A 17,134-nucleotide genomic window follows, 5' to 3' on the forward strand; every position below is an offset into this window, starting at 1 on the left:
TGCTACATCATTTATCTTTTCCATCAGGTTCTCATCTTTAGTTACTGGTATGCCGTGCACCTCAAGGTTTAGTCTTCTACTACGCCATTCGATATCGTGCACTGCTATTCATCTGCTATGCATTCAAACCATTGCACACTCATTCTTTTCAGTGCGAATTCACTACTTAACACGGTCAAACCCAACCTTGTGTGAAGCTTTACCTTGAGGGTAAGCTTGGCGAAACTTAGCAGCAGTGCAAACAGGTCAGCTTTGCAGGCCACTGCACAAGAGCACTATGCTATCGCCGCAGCAGATCGCGCCTCGTGTTAAACTGCAAAACACTCAGGCGCTGTGCATTGCACACTATCGTCGTTGTCAACTTGCATCTGTGGCGCACACAGGTCATATCAAGCTTAACATCGATCAGAGCATGACCTGAGTCTAACATCGTCGCCAGACGTGCCGACGACCCAGAAAAACGAACTCATGAGCCAACCAGGGTAAACGCATGGTTTCGCACGTCTACTCGGGTTGACTATGTTGAACCCTTATGAGTTTGTTTTTCTCAAAAGTCACTAAGGGAGCGCGTCATAAGTTTTCTGCGGACACGGCAAATGGGGCAAGGTTAATCAGCCATGTATACGTAAGCCGCGAATAAATGAAATATACGGGCTAGAAATTGTTTTATTTATCTTGCACAGAATATCTCTTCCTCGTCAGCTTTGTCCCCCTTACCTTGACGATAACCTGTCCAGGCATTCTTCCTTTTCTTGGAACAACCAGCACCGCCTATGTAGACGACCACATTTGCTCCGCAGAGCGAGAGACAAAACTACTATGCGTCCGACTAGGTTAGGTAAGGACAGTTTAGTTAGAGCCGCTTGGTTAGTGGGTTTGTATTCCTCGTAACTTTACTATTGCAAGGAAAAGATACTAATAAATGAACGAGAAACCCAAGATAATGTTTTAATTTTTCGCCGATTTTGCGCTGTCTTCCTGAAGAGGAAAAGGCATTTCTTCAACCTCAAGAGGCACAGTGACCCTTTGCTTAAAATCATTTATTACTGCCATATTTACATGACCAGAAAACCGTTGCGCGTATCTTCAGCATCCATCAGAAACGTTTCCAGCACTGTGGTAACTAATGTGTTGGCTAATTTCAGCAGTAAAGGCAGCTGTGCAAAAATTAAGACGTGGCTAGTGCAGTTTGGGACAAGGGTGAACCATTTTAGAAGCTCTGAATTGGGTTTTTTAGTTTCCCCCTGCTTTCGACAAAGCGATAAAGGCACTCTCTTCCACTTAGGCCTGCGTCTTGCACTGCGTCTTCACCAATGTTGCAGTCCTGGAGGTAGCGTAAGTTGCGAAATTCTTTGCCAACGTCAATAATGAGTTCAATCTTAGCCACAACTAGCATCACTTCTAACTGGAAAGGAAAGGCGCCCGTGGCCAGTGTTCAGCCAGCGCAGCCGATTTCTTTCACCGTGAATCGTCGTGCACTACGAGTGGTCCACGTTGGCCTCAGATCTCGGAGTCATCATCAGTACTGATAACACACAATATAAACATTCTTCACAAATTAGGACACTGAATTAAATAATAAGGGAAACAAAAAAAGACACAAGAAGAAAGACTGGTCGGAAATAAGGATGGCTCTATTTACATCTGAGCACCGGAGCCTACCGATGCAAGATGCGCCGTATTCGTCGAACAACAGCGTCCAGTGCGCATTCACAGAAGCGATACCGTTCAGATCTTGGCTTTAAGTCGCTTCTTCGGTTTTTTAAACGAGAGCCACTGTGTTTCGTGCATATAACGGCGCCTTTTTTGGAGCTTGCACTTTTCTTTTCACGTACAAAGCAGAACACAGTATCTCGTCCGCACATCCAGTACTAATCGGTTCGAGTGCAGTTACTTCTTCCTGTGTTTGCGCGAGATTAGACATTCCTTATTAACACTAATTTTCCTTAGAATAACTGCATTGCCAGTGCGTGTTTTGAAAGCGCGTATGAGACCTGTTTCCAGGCACTGCCCGACATTTCCGCTTCCGTGGAGGGGGGTCCTCACTGCTTAAGGCGAGACCACAGATCCTACTCGAAAGACTCGGCCGCGCAGTGCTGCGGATAGAACGTCTGGGGATTTCGCACGCAAAGCTAGGGAACGTCGGACGTTTTGGGGTATCCGAGCTGCGCGTGCCCAGGCATCACTGGACTGTGTCATTAGTGCCTCTCCTCAGGCACACGAATCAATACAGAACGCACACCGTACCAAGCGGCGCCTCCTGATTGAAGGTGCTGGCAACACCGGGAGTCACAAGAACAGTCACGCGGTCTGAGGCGAAACCGGCAGCCACAGTTAGCCGTCTATGCCATCGGCTTGTCTTCGGCCTCGGTGGGCCCAAAGCCACGCTGTCCCTTGCTTGTTCGCGCTGAGAAGCGTGGTGCGTTGATGGAGTGTGATGTGAACGATGCGATGTGAGAAGGCGCACTCCCTAGGCCAAGCTTCGTCGGCAGGTTCCTCTCGATCCTAGGACGCAGGCGCTTTCTTTATTGCCAACGCGGCACGCTGCTTGCGTGTCTTGAATCCTGTTATCTTGAATACCTGCCGAAGCAACAGGCAGAAAAATAGGCACTTAGGCAAATGGGTGCTTATATGCGGGTGCATTGCGCCAGTAAGTGCACAACAGCCTCAGTAATTTATGGAGCTAATCTTAAACTCTGTGGCCGGCAACACTTCCTTATCCAATAAATAATTACGGGACAATCTGATGCGAGAGTTCTGCGAATTCAGTTAGATTTACCCCCATGGTTACCTCGATGCTCTAAGCTTCACACACGCGACTCTGGCGGGTCGCGGACGGTGGGTAGCCTGCCAGGAGGGGTAACAGAGCTACGCAGCTTGCAATGACGCAAACAGCAAGACAGATACGAACGGTTCGCTAACGGTGTGTCTGTCATTCCAAGCCGTGCAGCTCTCGTAAAAACTCAAGTTTTTACCTGACATTAACTGGCACACACTACATCACCGATCACCTTGCGCAGATGTTCTTTTTGATATCATGCTTTCTTTCGATCTCACCCATATAATAAACGAACCTACCCGTGTACAAGGATCTAGCTCAAACGTTTTAGACCTAGTATTTCTTAGTAATTCCTTGCCTATCCATGAGGCAAAATCCCAAGTGTCAGCCGGCCTGTCAGACTACAAATTGTTTTTTTGTGCTGTGTCATATAATGGTTCTCTGCACTTTTCACGATCAACAATAATTTATTAAGATTACAGTAGAGCCGATGGTTCAAGCATCATTGATACACTCTCTCTCGAACTCTCATCCGCCCTATTTCTATACTTCCCTTCTTAAGCAAGGTTGTAGAAAAGCTACTAGAAATACAAATACATTCCTATTACGCCAAATTTAATATCTTGTCTCCTTTTCAATTCGGTTTTAGACGTGGTCATTCAACGGAAAGTGCCCTATTATATTTTTCTGACTGGATCAAAACACAACTTGACAGCGGTATGATAGCCGGCGCTGTCTTCATAGACTATACCAAAGCCTTCGATAATATTAATCACTGCATTCTTTTTTCTAAACTCGAAAGCTATGGTATTACAGGCCCGGCGTTTACCCTGATCAAAAGTTATTTATCCGACAGGTACCAGAGCGTGTGCATTGAAGGTATATTGTCATCTCCTAGACTAATTAATAAAGGAGTGCCCCAAGGTTCAATTCTAGGTCCCCTCCTTTTTCTAACCTATATTAATGACCTTCAGACTTACTTAAATACAACCCAATGTCTCTTGTACGCTGACGACAAAACCATCATGGCAACTGGTAACACGTCTTCTGAATTAACCACAAATCTTGACTCGTTGCTGCATTCTTTGGAGAACTGGAGTCACGCTAACTGTATTAAAATTAATCCGTCTAAAACCAGTTTTGTGGTATTTCACGCCCCTCAAAGAAAAATTACTTCACATTTATCAATAACTATCAACAATGTTTCAATACCGCAAACACACTCTGCTACATTTCTAGGTGTGATAGTTGACTCGAACCTAAAGTTTAATCATCATGTTGCCTCCGTTGTTAATAAAATTCGTTTCGGAATAAGGGCTCTCATCAGAACAAGGCCGTTCTTTAGCTTAGATACGTTGCTTTCAATCTATTACGCATTCATACACTCCCATATTAATTACTGTATCACTTCATGGGGTAGCACATACAGAATTCATCTTTCTATACTCATTTCTATGCAAAAACAAGCACTTAGAATCATCACTTTCTCTTCTTTTACCCAGCCGTCTGCACCTTTGTTCCATTCACTACATGTCCTGCCCCTTGAACATCTTCACAAATTTCAGGTCCTGGTTTTTCTTTTCAAAGTCATCAATAAGTACATATGTGTTAATTTTGTCCCTGAAAATATAATTACAAATAATAACGTCACGCGTTTTGCTTTGTCGAACAATTTATTGTTGCCAAAAGTACGGACTAATTATGGAAAGCAAACTACATCGTTCTTTGCCATCTCCACTTGGAATAATTTGCTCCCTTCACTGTTAAACCCCAATGTCATTGTACAAATTCAAAAAAATGTTAAAACACCACTTGTTTGAATTCTTAGATGTTTAATAACGTTTTTGTGTTTGCAATCACTATGTAACATTCATTTCCTGTACACTTATTTCCTTTTTGTCGCTTTATTTGCCTTCCTTTTTTTTTTTACCTCGAATTGTTGTGCATGCGCCGGTTTATGTATTCTGTTCATGTAGCCATAGGAGGCCCTATTTGCAGTCTCGACTTTTGGGCCTCCTGATGTATATACCCCATAAACAATGTACTGTAAATACGAAATAAACTTGATTTGATTTGATTTGATTTGATTTGAACTCGCACGCGATACAAACACACACATAGAATCCCTGCGGCATAAATTTAAAACAAATGTGTTATACTGTGTCACTAACTACGTACCATTGAAATCTAAAAGGACCCATAAACATAACCCCTGGATTACTGGAACCGTAATCCAGGAAAAAAGAAATGTTTGACGGCTCAAAAAGAGCCAGAAAGACCATCACAACGAACAGTTCAAAAACTTATTTCCGCTGTTGATGATTTGAAATCAAAAATCGAGAAGGCCAAGACATGTTATTTTACAGAAACACTTCCAAAATTTCTAAAAATTCTCCCCAAAAATTCTGGCGTTATATAAACCCCTGAAAAACAAGGTGAAAGACAGGCATCGCCGGAGGACAACATAAATGCAGCAACTACTCTGAATAACTACTTCCGCCCCATCTTCACAACGGATAACGGAAAGCTACCAGGAATGAACTCTAGCGCAGGTTTGACAATTGAACCACTAACGATAACTGAACCAGCGGTGTTAAACCTTTTATTAAATCTGGACACTAAGAAAGCATCAGGGCCTGATAACATCTCTCACATATTCCTACATTGATATGCCGAGTGTATAGCTACATTCCTAGAACTACCATTATCCACTTGCACCCTCCCTAGGGATTGGAAAACAGCCACAATAACACCGATACACAGATAATGAAATAAATCCGACCCTTCGAACTTCTGACCTATACCACTAAAGAGCGCACTATGCAAGTTATTAGAACATACTGTTTTAAAACCCATAAACGCTTATCTTCAAGTAAATGACATTTTAACCCCGTGTCAGCGCGGCTTTCGTAAGGGTCTTTGTGCTATTACTCAGCTAATTGAAATAACACATGACATATCCAGGAGCATTGATAACCAGAAACAAATTCACCTCATATTTATAGACTTCTCGAAAGCATTTGATCGCGTCTCGCATACCAAACTTATTGCAAAACTTCAACTAATTTTAGGAAAGGGAACAGCGCGAACACAGGACGAAGAGAGGAACGTACAACACAGGCGCCGGTGTCCTGTGTTCGCACTGTTCCCGTTTCAGCAATGTTATACCAACTAGCCCGCAACAACACGTTCGTTATTTTAGGAACTGGCCCTATTCTAAGCTGGATTAAAGAGTATCTTAGTAATCGCATGCAATTTGTTGAAATTAAAAATGAGAAATCGGCGACAACTAAACTTTCTTCGGGAGTACCCCAAGGAAGTGCCCTAGCACCAGTACTGTTCCTAACATTTATAAATGACCTACCAGCTTGTGTTTCGCAGAATATTAAATTTTTCGCAGATGACTGCGTCCTTTACCACGAAATTAACTCTCTTCATCACCATATAGTTTTAAATTAATCGAAACTGTACATGACCTTTGTAAAGCCACAGATGAATTCCAACAAATAGATGTTGCATGTATAGACTTAGCGAAGGCATTTGATAAAGTTGCACATCATAAACTGCTGTCCAAATTGAGAAACCTAAGAATTAGTGAAAATATAGAATTTTGTTTGATTTGAAGCAGCGCAAGGCCGAAAGCCAAAGAAGAGAGCCGAGAAAGAAACGGACGACACAGCGCTGAACTAACAACTGACATTTATTTGGCACGCTGCACGTGTAAATACATTCAGGCACCAAAAAGGAAAACAAAGCAAAGAGCTCATTCATGCACTGGGATTCTGCAAGCCAACAGAAGCTAGAATGTGCGATTCAGAAAGCGAAGTTCTTTTTGAGATAAAGACACTGATGGAGCGCTTACACATGTGTCACCATACATCTTGATGTTCGAAGCCTTCGAACATCAAGATGTATGGTGACACATGTGTAAGCGCTCCATCAGTGTCTTTATCTCAAAAAGAACTTCGCTTTCTGAATCGCACATTTTAGCTTGTGTTGGCTTGCAGAATCCCAGTGCATGAATGAGCTCTTTGCTTTGTTTTCCTTTTTGGTGCCTGAATGTATTTACACGTGCAGCGTGCCAAATAAATGTCAGTTGTTAGTTCAGCGTTGTGTCGTCCGTTTCTTTCTCGGCTCTCTTCTTTGGCTTTCGGCCTTGCGCTGCTTCAAATCAAACTATGAATAACCAACTCGCCCATCAGCTTGTGCTTTCATAGAATTTTGGATTCAGGCATTCCTAATAAACCGTTATCAAAGGGTCATAATCGGGAAAAGTGAATCAGGGAAGTGTGAAGTTGTGTCTGGAATGCCGCAGGGGTATGTTTTAGGCCCGCTATTGTTTTTATTGTATATTACTGAGGTTCTTTCTTATGTTGATCCGCCTGTAAAAATTAAACTATTCGTCGATGATTGTTTAATTTCCTCGCGTGTAGCCTGCGCTGAAGGTCAGATTAAACTAAATAGATGTCTGCAATCATTAAACTCGTGGTGCCAAAGTTGGGGCATGGCAATTAACTACCAAAAATCTACATACACTCACGTAAGTAAAAAACAGAACCTTATCAGATTTGAATATAATATAGGAGAAAACGCTTTGGTAGATGTGCGGAGTTTCCGGCACTTAGGGGTGACAGTGAGCATAACATAGACTGGTGTATTCACATTGAGAATATCTGTTCGAAGGCTTACCAAAAGCTCTGCTTTCTTAGGAGAAAGCTTCCAAATGCTACTAAAGAAATTAAATTGGTCGCCTACAAAACGCTTATACGACCAGTTCTGGAACATGCGAATGCTGTGTGGAGCCCCCGCCAAAAATCTTTAAAAAGAAGGTGCAAAGAATACAGCAGATTTCAGCACGTTTTAAATGTTCCAAGTATCGCCGTATACTGACTCGGTTACCTGAGATGATACAGCAGTGTGAACTGGAAACAGTACAAATTAGAAAAATAAAACATCGACTAAAACTTTTTTTTTCCAGATAATGCAAGGGATATTAAAAATAAATAAAGAACATTATGTGAAAGGCGCCCCTAAAACGTGGTTCCCGAAAAAACCTCAGCAAAGCACTTCAATCTCTTAACACACGTACGGATGTATACCGGTATGCTTTTTTCCTGATGTGATTTAACTATGGAACAAAATGCTAAGTGATGTGGTGGAGAGTGCGAATGTGCAACAATTTGAGCTGATGTCGATATGTTTTCGAGAAATCGTGTACAAATTTTTAATTCTGTTTTATGATTGCTCTTTGAAGTGCTTATGAAATGTATTTGTTTTTGTTCCCTCTCTGTAACGACCCTCATTGGAGGGTTAACAGTATGACCAAATAAATAATTAAATAAACAAATAAATAAATAACGCCTTAACAGCAGTGTCCCAGTGGTGTCAGGACTGGCAGATGGACATCAATTTAAATAAATCTGTTCTTTTATCTATAGCTAGGAAAAAACACACATCAGCTTTTCAGTACACGCCTAATAATATTCATCTTTCATCTGTCCTTGAGCATAAGTACCTTGGTGTGACACTAACCTCTGATTTCAGATGGGATTCGCACGTTAACATCATGACATCTAATGCACTAAAACAAGTCTTCTTCATTAACAGACGCCTTAAACTTGCACCCTCTGAAACAAAAGTACTAGCATATAAAACTATTGTCCGACCAATTCTTGATTACGTTAACAACGTTTGTTTCCATTTACTAACAAGCTCATTAAAAAACTTGAAGGGGTGCATAGAAACGCACTAAGATGTGTATATAATAAAAACTTCCTTACAGACTCACCAACGCAATTACTAGAACTTGTAGAACTTCTAACCATAGAGAACAAGCAAAATTTGCAAGACTAAATATTATGTAGCAGCTAATACTCAACCAACAAAAAGTGCCCACTACAAAATACATAACGACCACAAAAACTCGATCGACCTGCCACAACCTCACACACAAATTAAACGAGTTTTCATTCCGTACTGACATATTCAAAAACTCATCTTTTTCCACCAGCTACACGCGCATGGAACTTCTAAACACATATATTACTAACAGCTCATCATTAGATGCGTTTAGTGCCCTGGTTATAGATCACCTGTTTGTTTCCCAGTAGTTACTCTCATTTTCTACACTTTCCTACTCTTCCCTGTTTTTTACCGTTTTGTTCGTGCCCAGAATGAAATTTACAGCACTAACTGCAGCCAATTTACTTTTTTTTTGGGATACTTGTCACCATGTTTGCAGCCTAATATTTGTACCTCAACTTGAATCCTCTAACCGATCTTGTAACTATTTTTGCCATATGTCATTGCCCAATTTGTTTTACTTACCTATATGTGCACTACACCTGGTTGCATTATTCACAGCCATTCCTGTTACATTCCCTGATGGGACTTACAGTATCAAATAAAAAGAAAGTTCCAACAAGGAACTTAACTCAAGTTGTTAACTTTGCCCACTTTGGGGGATTCCTAAAAACGCTGGACCAAAACCGTTCACACTTCGAATTGTTGGCCATTTCACTCTCGCCCTACCGTCTGCTAGATGTCCTGGTTAGCTCAGTTGGTATAGCGACTGCGCTGGACGGGCGGTGGTCCCGGTTTCCAACTCCCGACCAAGTTTCCGTGGATGCTGAATAGCTTTCCTTTGTAACCGTATATAAGGCTGCCCTTGGGCGGATGCTAAGGAGTATAATCAGAATAACGGCCTGAGGGGCGAGTTGGTGCATGACGAAATGAAAGGCGGCGCAAACAAGGACACTAACAAGAAAGAAAGAGACACCACATGCACACACTACAAACTGTTTATTGAGCGGAAAGGTGGCATATTTAAACATTCAGCTCAAAGATGTGACATCGCATTATCGCTCCGAACCCAGCACGTGGAAAAAAGCAGCAACATCAGGAGAACGAACAGGAGGCCACCTTTCCGCGCAATAAACAGTTGGTAGTGTGCGCATGTGGTGTCTCTTTCTTGTTAGTGTCCTTGTTTGCGCCGCCGTTCATTTCGCTAACGAGTATAATTACTCCCTTTTTGCCAGACCTCTGCACCTTCTATAATTCCCGTAAGACATTGGAGCAGAGTGGAAATGCCTCTAGAAGCGGAGGAAATGGGCATGTGCAACTTGGAGAAAAGAGTGTCATTAACATAGGTTTTGAATAATGTGGCACACTGCTTATTCACATGCACATGTGTGTGGTGTTATTGATACCGCAACGACAACAGCAGGCAGGTGCTGCTGCGGAACACACACCCCTCGAACGGCTCCCGGTTATTCCTACAGAACCCGTTTCGCAGCTGCCAAGGCCAGAAATTTTCTTAAGCTTGCTCTTCTTCTGACCATGATTATAGCAATGCACGGACGTTTCCTAGTTGCTATGAGCGCTTGAAATGTTTCCGCTGTTCGCCATCAGTTCAGTTCAGTTCAGTTTATTACCTTAAGGACCCCCGTGGGGGTATTACATAAGGGGTGGATTATACAAAAAAAAATAAGTACAATGGTTGCCATGTGGGTTCAACATACAATATGATCTGTTAGTGCTTTGGAAAAGTTGGATGGGCAGGTGATAGCGGCGATGCTGTGGGAAAGGCCGTTCCAATCTAATGCTGCTCGGGGGAAGAAGGAGGCAGCGAACGTGGTCGTATGGGTCCGAGGCCGGGCAACTTGAAGAATGTGACCAGTGCGATGCGATATGCGAGCTGGTGATGTGATATAGCCTGCGTAACCGTGGGTGCTGTAAAAGAACTTATGAAACAGGTTTAGGCTGGCAATGCGGCGACGAATAACAAGGGTTGATAAGGCGGATTCTGCTTTTAAAGACGACACGCTGACTTGGTATGAATAGGTATTGTGGATGAATCTAGTGGCACGGTTCTGGACGGATTCGAGGGCATTTATGAGGTATATTTGATGTGGATTCCATATGGGGGATGCATATTCTAGTTTCGGTCTGATTAACGATTGGTAAGCCAGGAGTTTAACTTGTTGGGGAGCGTGACGTAAGTGGCGTTTCAAAAAGCCTAGTGTTTTATTCGCGGATGATATTACATTAGAAATATGTGTGCGCCAAGATAAATCATGAGATAGCGTGACTCCTAAGTACTTAAATGAGTTAACTGCTTCTATTGGGATTTGAGCTATATTGTACGAAAAAATAAATGGTTTAGTGCGACGGGTGAAGGATACAATCTTGCATTTCTGAGGGTTAAGTGTCATCATCCACAGGTCGCTCCATTTCTGAACGTTAGTTAGGTCAGTCTGGAGGGCTTCTTGGTGGGAAGAGTTATTAATAGTACGATAAATGACGCAATCATCTGCGAACATACGAATGTGACATGATACGTGAAGGGGCAAGTCATTAATGTATATTAAGAATAATAACGGCCCGAGCACTGATCCTTGGGGGACGCCTGAGGTTACTGGAATGTAATCAGAAAATTCGTTATTAACTATGACTATTTGGGTTCGATTTGTTAAAAATTCCTTAATCCAGTTTAGAATGCTAGGGTGAATATTTAGGTAAGAGAGCTTAAGTAGTAATCTCTGGTGTGGTACTTTGTCAAAGGCTTTTGCGTAATCTAAAAAAATAGCATCAATCTGTTGGTTGCAGTCAAGGTTAGCATGTAAGTCATGAACAAATGTAGCCAGTTGTGTCTCACAGGAAAGGTTTTTACGGAAGCCATGTTGTGATGAATGAAAGAAATTGTTGGAATCGAGAAAGTTCATGACTTGAGAATAAATTACATGCTCCATGATTTTACAAGGAATGCTTGTTAGGGAAATGGGTCGATAATTTAAGGGCGAGTTTTTGTTACCGGACTTGAAGATTGGGACGACCTTTCCCACTTTCCAGTCATGCGGTATGTTACCTGAAGAGAGAGACTGAGAGTACAATAGTGATAAGTAGGCCGCGGAAATGTGCTTAGTATTTTTCAGAAATTTCGAGTTAATTTCATCGATCCCGGCTGATGACGTTAGCTTGATGTTTTCGATACGAGATGATATACCATCTACGAAGAAAGAAACTGGATCCATGGTTGACGCTGTGAAGGAACTTATGAAGGCGTTAGCAGGTAAATCACACTCTTTCGCAAAAACAGTTGAAAAGGCTCTATTGAAAATGTCAGCACATTCACAATCGCTGATGGTTTGACCCATATCGTTAGTAAGAACAATTGTACGTGTATCCTTCGGGTTTACTACGTGCCAGAATTTTTTAGGGTTGTGTATTAGCATTTTTGGCAAGTCAGAGTGGAAAAAGGTGTGTTTTGCGTTGCGGATAGCAGCAAGGTAATCAGCTTCGGCAGTGTAGTACTTTTCCCATGATGCTTGGCTTGGGTTCCGCTTTGCTGCCCGATAGTGACGCTTTTTCTTGTTTTCCAGGCGTTTCAGGGCCGTAGTAAACCACGGTTTTTGCTGGTTAGCACGGAAACTAGCTACCGGAATGTACTTGTTTGTTAGTTCGTGAACTTTGTCCCTGAAAATCGTCCAATTTTCGTTAAGAGACTTTGTGTGGAAATCGGTTTCATAAGTTGTAAAAAAAGCAGTTAGTTCTTCATTTATTGCTTGAAAATCACCTCTTTCATAAAGACGAATTGTTTTCCTGGAAACTTGACGAAGCATGGGTGTAAAACTGAAGGTAGCATGAATGACTTTATGATCGCTTATTTCCCTTAGGTATGTAATACTTGTTGCGCTATCAGGGCTGTTGGTTAATATCAGATCTAGAGTGTTGGCGGAATTCTGCGCAATGCGCGTTGGCTCTAATATTAGCTGAGTAAGGTTGAAGTTAAGACAGACATCGACAAAATTTTTTGCTTCTGAAGAATTTGTCATGAAGGTGTAGTTACGCCAGTCAATAGTGGGAAAATTGAAATCACCAAAAAGAACAATATCTGCGTTAGGATACGATGATGTCAGTTCACTCAGCACATTGTTTAGTTTGTAGGAAAAGTCCGGATCATTTTGCGGTGGCCTGTAACAGACTCCTAACAGCACAGTTCGGGGGGCAGCGTGGCAGAGCAGCCATAGCAGTTCTAAGTTAGAATCTACATTGATTAAGGATGCTGAAAACTGCTGATGTATGGCTATGAGCACGCCACCGCCACGGGCTCTTTCCCGGTCTTTACGGTAAACTTTAAAGTTGGACAGCGCAGCTAAAATTTCGGTATCACTGATATTGTCTGTTAACCACGTTTCTGTAAGAATGAGAAGGGTGCTGTTGGTTGATAAGACAAGACTAGATACGATTTCCCGTTTCGGTAAAAAGCTTCGTATGTTAGTAAATACTGCAGATAAGGTAAGATTAGTTCGGGGGGTGTGCTGTCGGGGAGTTGCTTTAGAGCGAGCAGAGTGTGATTGCTATGGCACTTCTTTTACCGTTTCCGTCAAGTCGTCGAATATATACTGCTTGGGGCCTATGTACAGTGTTTTAAAGCGCAGTGCGTACTTATCAGATGTTTCTTTCGCGAAACGTAGTAAATGTTTGCGTGCCTTACGGACAGAATGTGAAAAGTCTTCTCCTATGCTGTAGTCGGTGCCTTTTAGTTTCCGGGCGTTTTTTAGGATGGATTCTTTTGTCTTATGGAAAGTGAATTTAACGATAATGGGTCGACATCGTTCACTTGAGTGACGGCCAAGACGATGTGCTCTTTCTATTTCTTTTGGGTCTATGGTGATGTCCAAATTTTCACTGCAAAGGCGGGTGACCAGTTCTTCAGACTCAGAGGACGTTTCCTTTGAGCTAGTATCAGGTAAGCCATAAAATAGCAGGTTGTTGCGGCGCGACCGGTTTTCGGCATCGTCTACTCTGTATTCGAGGTTACTGATTTGGCTCGCCGACGTGGCGGCATCAGTCTTAATGGACTCAACTTCTGTTTTAAGTGATGCGAGATCCTGATAGTGGGTTTCTAATTCGGTAATGCGCTTACTTAATTCGGTGATCGATTTGTCTGTCGCTACTAACCTGCTGCTGAGGTCTTTTACTTCGCTGATTAACGTGCTTTGGCCCGATGTTAGTTTCTGTAGTTCTGCAAGTATGGCGGCAGTGTCAGGACCAGGGTTAGTTTCTATGTCACCGGATTGCATAAGCAACGAATGGACAACAGCAAAGCATTCAACGACAATACAAGTACAACACTGCGGGCTCGGCAGCTGAATTAAGAAGTAGTTGCTCGATTTCTTTGCAAAAAGAGAGTATGATTTTCTAACCTGCATGGCGAAGACAAGAGGGTTACTCGTCCGCTCAATGGCACAGCTGCCGAGCCCACAAGGCGCCGCGGTCCACGGGCGATCTTTTATAGGTGGCGAAAAACATGATGTCTGCGGCGATTGTATTTCCCACGACGAACGGATGGTCCCAGAGCCAGGTGGTGGCGAAATCCAGGTAAACGTGACGTCAGCCGCTGTTACGGAATTGGTATCAGCTTCATGACTGCCGTAGTGATGACGATAACGTGGCCGCACGTCAGCGCAGGCAGCAGCCAGAACAGGCAACAGCACATGTGTGAACACAGGAAGGAGCACCTGCATGGCGAAGACAAGAGGGTTACTCGTCCGCTCAATGGCACAGCTGCCGAGCCCACAAGGCGCCGCGGTCCACGGGCGATCTTTTATAGGTGGCGAAAAACATGATGTCTGCGGCGATTGTATTTCCCACGACGAACGGATGGTCCCAGAGCCAGGTGGTGGCGAAATCCAGGTAAACGTGACGTCAGCCGCTGTTACGGAATTGGTATCAGCTTCATGACTGCCGTAGTGATGACGATAACGTGGCCGCACGTCAGCGCAGGCAGCAGCCAGAACAGGCAACAGCACATGTGTGAACACAGGAAGGAGCACCTGCATGGCGAAGACAAGAGGGTTACTCGTCCGCTCAATGGCACAGCTGCCGAGCCCACAAGGCGCCGCGGTCCACGGGCGATCTTTTATAGGTGGCGAAAAACATGATGTCTGCGGCGATTGTATTTCCCACGACGAACGGATGGTCCCAGAGCCAGGTGGTGGCGAAATCCAGGTAAACGTGACGTCAGCCGCTGTTACGGAATTGGTATCAGCTTCATGACTGCCGTAGTGATGACGATAACGTGGCCGCACGTCAGCGCAGGCAGCAGCCAGAACAGGCAACAGCACATGTGTGAACACAGGAAGGAGCACCTGCATGGCGAAGACAAGAGGGTTACTCGTCCGCTCAATGGCACAGCTGCCGAGCCCACCTGTGCGGACACCCTTGTTAGAGAAGAGCGTCTCGTGTTTACTAGTTCCTGACTAGCCATATTTCTGTCAATAGCTTTCCGCTTACCTCTAGCAACATACCTACGCTGAACAAGCGCAGGTGTGCACCCAAGCTTTCGAGAGCATCAGCAGAAGCGGCACACGAATGCTCGCTTCACATTTCGCGCACGACTGCGGCCAAGGACTCACCTGGTGTCGTTCAGTTCGCTGATACTGACGCCCGCCAGAAGGCGTGGTGTAGTGCACGTGCCGCTGATTTTGTGGCGCGCATCGCCCTCCAACAGCCAGGATATGTTGGCACCGCAGTCGATCGGGTTGCCTGCGGCAATCAAAAAACGCCATGTTGTCGCAGCTTTGCCCATTTGGAGGAAAGAGCGGATGTCTGCCTGATTCAACTGCCAGGGACAGGATATGCGATTAACGAATGCCGGTATGTTGTGAGTATACACTCGGGAAATGCAGGGAAAAAGTCGGCAAATTCTAAAGCGCCGTCACAGTGGCCAGAAAATTGCTTTTTAAGGAAAGCAAATTGCGCAGTTCCTGTCTCGCATTTCGGTGGACCGCGCCGTAAAGGAAGAGAGGAAAGTGGGAGCGGAAGAAGAATGAGGTGCCGTAGTGGAGGGCTCCGGAATAATTTCTACCACGGGGGGACTTCAGCGTGCTCTGAGACCGCAAAGGCGCCGGCCAGCTTTTTCACACAAACCGGGCGTTTCAGTAAATGTTTAAAGCAATAAGAGATGCTTTTGAGTTAACGAAAACCATAGTAGTTTTCAGGTGACACACCCCTGACTGCGTGGCGGACCAGGAGCACCTCCGTGTCCTCGTCTCACCCTTTCAAATCGGCGGCCACAACCTTCACAAACCGCCGTTAGATACGAGGGTAATCTCAAAAGTGAGGGCTCCAAAGCGCTGAGGCTGCAGGAAAACTAGTGGCGCGGCTGTTGGCCGCTCTGCTCTGTTCATTGCTCCCTCCTCTCCCAAACAAGCTAAATCTTGTCCTTGTCCTCTTGACCGCGAGGCGCGAAGTTCGCGCATTGATTTGACTGTTGAATCCTAGAAGCTTTCAACGTGCTGAAATTCTTCGCCAGTTGACGGAAGGGTATGGACGTCAAAGGCGTCCACATGTGGTGCAGGGAGTTTAGTGCTGGTCGCATTAAATGTTCACGACGGAGAAAGAAGCAGGAGACCTTCAATTTTCGACGAGACAGTCGCGACGGTTGAAGAAAAGGTGCGACAATAACTGAGGATCACTCTCGTTGATATCTGCACTTTGATTCCTGGAGAGCCTGGAAGTACCATCCACAGGATTTCTACTGAAAGCTGGAATATCGAAAGTTGTGCGCAAAATGGGTCCGCGAATGCTCGCACCAGACCACCAACGGCCACGCGTTGACTCTTCCCGCGAACGTCTTCGACGTTGTGCTGAAAAAAAGGACAACTTTTTGGATCCCACTGTTACCGGTGACGAAACCTGGCCATTACACTTCTCACCTGAGACAATCAAACAGACACGTGAGTGGCGACACTCCTTTTTGCCTGAGCCGCGAAAATTCAAGCTCACACAGTCTGCCGGCAAACTTATGGCAGCTGTGTTCTCGGGCCCGAAGGACGGATTGTTGGTCGACTTTATGGCTCTTGGAACCACGATAAATGCTGGCAGGTATTCAGAGACACTGATTCAACTCAGACGGACGATTCCGGATCGAAGAAGAGGAATGTTATGGAAGGGTGTCAGACTTGGCGACAACGCTCGCCCCTACGTCGCCCGTTAAACTGTCGCTCGCCTGCAGCAGTTCGTATGGCAAATCATCACCCACCACCGTACTTAGCACCCACCAGTGACTACCGCTTATTTCTAAAGTAAAATGAACATCTGGCCGGAAGGCGGTTCGGCGACGATGACTTGGGTGGAAGCTGAGCTCCAGCGCTTCCTCAACGACATGGCGGTGAGCTGGTATACGTCAAGGGCAAGCAAAAACTTCCCCAGCAAAAATGCATCGACTGTATTGGCGATTGTGTGGAAAAATAGAACCTATATATCACGTACTGTAAACACGCGTCTTTTTCTATTTTGAAAAAAATTTGAGTCCTTATTTTCGGTATGATATGCTTTATTTTTGGTATG

At 44.2% G+C, this 17,134-nt stretch overlaps 2 protein-coding genes across 6 annotated transcripts in view; both read right to left on the bottom strand.

Annotated features, from left to right (window-relative positions):
- Window positions 1–1,019: 1,019 nt before the first annotated feature.
- Window positions 1,020–17,134, bottom strand: part of LOC144104148 (uncharacterized) — a 327,699-nt gene continuing 311,584 nt past the window's right edge. For all 5 annotated transcript variants that reach the window (XM_077636987.1, XM_077636990.1, XM_077636989.1 and 2 more), the window contains 2 exons: window positions 15,199–15,328; window positions 1,020–2,580 (listed from right to left, as the gene is read on the bottom strand). In XM_077636987.1, the coding sequence (XP_077493113.1) occupies window positions 2,568–2,580; window positions 15,199–15,328 (143 nt within the window). In that variant the 3' untranslated portion in view covers window positions 1,020–2,567. The remainder of the gene's footprint in view (window positions 2,581–15,198; window positions 15,329–17,134) is intronic.
- Window positions 9,946–14,987, bottom strand: LOC144104059 (uncharacterized). The gene has a single exon (XM_077636844.1). It carries the CDS (start codon window positions 14,935–14,937, stop codon window positions 13,138–13,140), a length of 1,800 nt encoding a protein of 599 aa, XP_077492970.1. The 5' UTR covers window positions 14,938–14,987; the 3' UTR covers window positions 9,946–13,137.

Source organism: Amblyomma americanum, chromosome 9 (genome assembly GCF_052857255.1).
Source record: "Amblyomma americanum isolate KBUSLIRL-KWMA chromosome 9, ASM5285725v1, whole genome shotgun sequence".
Lineage (NCBI taxonomy): Eukaryota > Metazoa > Arthropoda > Arachnida > Ixodida > Ixodidae > Amblyomma > Amblyomma americanum.